The following is a 4,193-nucleotide window of genomic DNA, read 5'->3' on the forward strand; positions in this document are numbered from 1 at the left end:
TTTTGATCAAATAAATACAGCCTTGATGAGCATAAGAAACTCCTGTAAAAAACATTAAAAATCGTTCTGATCCCAAACTTTTGACCGGTAGTGTATATTACTATAATGATATTTAACACGTCCGTAATATTGCTGCGGATAGGAGGGGGATCTTTAGGAGTTCTTTTTTAGGAGTTCTAGGTTTGGCATAAATGCACAGTATTCAGTGTTTCCCCTGCCATTATATTAGGGGGTGCCCCACCCCCCTTGAAGGTCAAGTTAATTTTCTTTTCTTTTCTCTATAGCGCCAGATCACAACAGAAGTCATTTAAAGTTACGTTTCCTATAGAACAGGTCTATACCTTGTTCTTTTATTAAACAAACTAAATGGCCTTATGTTACTTATCTTATTTACACGACGGCATGCAATTTCTGTCTCTACGTTACATGGTCGCGCTCACACACACACACACACGTCTGGTTTGCTATCCTTGTGGGGACTCTCCATAGGCGTAATGGTTTTTCTACTGTACAGACCGTATATTCTATTGCCCTACACCAACCCTACCCCTAAACCTACCCCTCACAGGAAACTTTCTGCATTTTTAGATTTTCAAAAAACTTTCTTCTGTGTGATATATTAGCTTGTTTACCCGTGGGGACCTCAATTTAGGTCCCCACCGTGACACGAGTCCCCATGAGTCTGTGTGTATTCAGGTTTAAGTCCCCACCAGAATAGAAAAACAGGTACACACACAAACACACACACACACTAAATGGCACATTTAAATGCCATTTTTCCTAAATGCATTTAGACTTACAATTAGGACACCTGAGATTGCATTTTCATCGTGATATCGCGTGATAATTGTAGCAAAATGCAGTGTGAATTTCAAAATGCATTCTAAGCCAAATGTGCAGCAAAATGGTTGCAAAAATGGTGATTTAAATGTCTTTTATTTTTCTTAAATGCATTGACACTTACACTTAAGACGTTTCAATTGCATTTTCATTAAATACCCTGCGATCAGTGTAGACTAGTCAATGTGGATTTGAAAATGCATTCTGAGCCGATCACGCCCCCAACCTGTCAATCATTATATCAGGGCGGGGCTCGGCATCAAGGCGCACAATAGGTCAATATTCCCCATTAACCAAACGCTTTTCACCTGCCTCAACATCTCAAGTGTCCTACCCGTAAGTCTAAATGCATTTAGGAAAAATGGCATTTAAATGATAATTTTGCTACAGTTTTTGCTTGGACATGTTAAACATATCTAATCAATTTGGGTAATACAATTTCATTTTAATTTTGCAACTTATAAAGTGTTAAAATGGTTAAAGGTTTAACTTGAAGACATTGCGGCAGAATTATATTACTGTTGTTCAGTAGAATGCACGTAATAGGCAACTACTATTGAAATGATTAAAACCTAATTTTTAAGGAATAATCATACAATATTTCTTTAATGTTTTAATTGTAATATTAAAAAAAAATGTTTAATTTTCATTAATTAAAAGACAAATTAAATGACTGTTTTGTGCCTTAAAAAAAATGTAAATACACAACAGAATTTCTGAGGAAAAAATCATAAGGCTATTGTAAGAATAAATGAAACTTGCTTTTATGCTTTCAAACAATTAGACACGCTAAAACACAGAATTTGGTAACAATAAAACATAAGGTTGGAAAAAAACTAAACATTTCATAGGGCCCTAAACACGAAATTTTTGTTAAAGTTTTAATAAATTGATGTTAACTTGTTTAAGTTTCATGATTTTAATGAATTAGACATGCTTTTTGATTAATAAAATGCAATTTAACCATTAAAAATGGAAGAAAACGGACCCCACCCCACTGTATTCTGTCCCCAAAAATCCTCTTAAATCTTACATTTGTTAAAATAACACAAGCGTACAACAAAAACAAGCAGACAAACAGAAAAAGACACAAAGCAGCATGTAAAGGCCTTACCTTAGAGTAGTCCTCAGATAGGATGTCAAACGTCACCACTGTGAGAGGAATAAAACCGATGTGGTGAGTGACAAAGCGTCCTTAATTACAACATCAAGTCGCCGCTTTACCAATCATCTGCTGTGTTATTTGCAATCAACGGTACATTAATGAGAGCTCAGGTTGTTTGTGTGTGGACACTCCGATTAAATATTAAGCAGTGCACTGGGCTTTTATTACAGCACCCAAACCAAACCCTAGACTTCATTCCACAAGAACTAGCATTTATAAAATAGATGGTACCATGGATGCTGATATCATATTTGCATGATTATACAGTAATTATAACACTCACCATCAGACTCCAGGCACCTCTCAAATTTCAGAGACAGCTGGTAAGTGTCATAGCATCGGACTCTAGGTTTGTATGTGCCTGGAAGCATTCAAAAACATTTTCAGATGATTTCAAATTAATGTTCAGCATCATTGATCTGTTCCCAAAGTCTAAAACTGTATATTCAGCATATGTATCCGGTAAAGATACAGACCTGCGGCTAAAATGAACTGGCCATCGCGTGACACTCGGATGGAGGTGCAGACTGTGGGCATCTCAAAATCCTGAATCAGCTCAATCCTCTTCTGGATATCTATTAAAGATATGATTGAAGAAATAACCAGATGTCTTTTTTTTAAGAGAGAGTGTGGAAAGCCGTGCCAACGTTTACCATGAAAAAACAGACAGAGGTATAACTAACACATACTGTATATCATAATATAATTCAGTATAAGTTGACGTAACTTCAGTAATAAAATAAAATGTCTACGATACAAGGCCATAGAAAGAAATATGACTTGTAATAAAAAAAGGTTGTACTGTCACGGGGTTAAACTGAATCACTGGAGAACACAAAAGTTTCACATTACAAATAAAACTTAGTAAAATTATTTACTAATGCACATATTTCATATTACATTTAATAACACTCGACCCTGTTTTTATTTTTAAAAAGTTGAGCGCTCACCAACATCATTGTTCTGCAAGACTCTCTTCTTTCGATCTGACAGCCACTGAAATAAACATATGTAGTGTCAGATAAAAGCACAGCAATGTCATAATTAGGACTACAACTAATAATTATAGTGATATAATAAAAAATATATATTATACATAAAATAGTTGTTGTATCATCATCTTAAGAGGAGTCATAAAACTAGCTGAAAATGACAGGTAAAGTGTTTTTGTTTCGGAATCATGGGTGAAGGCTAAAAGTGTACATTACACGCTTTACTGTCATTCACTGTATTTAAGTTACCTTGCTAACTACCCAAACACAAACAAGACGAATTTTACCTCCGGAAGAGATTTCCCATGACTCAGATTATAGATCTTCACGTTATTCACACTGGACACCTGCATCTCTAAAGCGCTCAGACAGAGCTTTCAATCATAACACACAAAATCATGTAAAAGGTGAAGCACAAATAGCAGCCGGCATGAACATCAGCACAGGACCCCACGTGGATACACAACCGGAAGTGAGGAGGAGGCGGATGAAGTCCGTGTGGAAACACATTCCGCGACGATAGTTCCTAAAACTGAGATAATTATTTTACATTTTATTTATTTACATTTTTTTGTTAACATTACCATTTATTAACATCAAAAATGCAGTCGCGTCTAATTATTAGGTATTATACTTTAAATATAAGTATTCTACTTATAAATTCACCTGTGATAGTAAAGTCCCATTTTAGTGCAAAGGAATCCAGCAGCGCTAAAAAGACGATTCTCTAATATTGATCACCAGCATTGTTCTCCCATATGTATTGTTTTAGGATATATATATGTATACATATATATATATATATATATATACAGTGGGTACGGAAAGTATTCAGACCCCCTTAAATTTTTCACTCTTTGTTATATTGCAGCCATTTGCTAAAATCATTTAAGTTAATTTTTTTTCCTCATTAATGTACACACAGCACCCCATGTTTGTTGAAAAACACAGAATTGTTGACATCTTTGCAGATTTATTAAAAAAGAAAAACTGAAAAATGCTCAGTATTTAGTAGAAGCACCCATTTGATCTAATACAGCCATGAGTCTTTTTGGGAAAGATGCAACAAGTTTTTCACACCTGGATTTGGCTGTGTGTACATTAATGAGGAAAAAAAAATAACTTAAATGATTTTAGCAAATGGCTGCAATATAACAAAGAGTGAAAAATTTAAGGGGGTCTGAATACTTTCCGTA

General features: G+C 34.9%; 1 protein-coding gene across 5 annotated transcripts in view; it reads right to left on the minus strand.

Moving 5' to 3' along the window:
- nol10 (nucleolar protein 10) overlaps positions 1 to 3,490 on the minus strand; it is a 31,289-nt gene extending 27,799 nt beyond the window's left edge. For 4 of the 5 annotated variants that reach the window (XM_016569486.1, XM_016569487.1, XM_016569484.1 and 1 more), the window contains exons 1-5: positions 3,285 to 3,490; positions 2,956 to 3,001; positions 2,482 to 2,580; positions 2,289 to 2,366; positions 1,955 to 1,992 (exon numbers count right to left, since the gene is read on the minus strand). In XM_016569486.1, the coding sequence (XP_016424972.1) occupies positions 1,955 to 1,992; positions 2,289 to 2,366; positions 2,482 to 2,580; positions 2,956 to 3,001; positions 3,285 to 3,350 (327 nt within the window). In that variant the 5' untranslated portion in view covers positions 3,351 to 3,490. The remainder of the gene's footprint in view (positions 1 to 1,954; positions 1,993 to 2,288; positions 2,367 to 2,481; positions 2,581 to 2,955; positions 3,002 to 3,284) is intronic. The other variant, XM_016569485.1, reaches the window with a different exon arrangement.
- Positions 3,491 to 4,193: the final 703 nt, after the last annotated feature.

This window comes from Sinocyclocheilus rhinocerous, unplaced genomic scaffold, assembly GCF_001515625.1.
Source record: "Sinocyclocheilus rhinocerous isolate Xijiao unplaced genomic scaffold, SAMN03320098_v1.1 scaffold1042, whole genome shotgun sequence".
In the NCBI taxonomy this organism is placed as follows: domain Eukaryota; kingdom Metazoa; phylum Chordata; class Actinopteri; order Cypriniformes; family Cyprinidae; genus Sinocyclocheilus; species Sinocyclocheilus rhinocerous.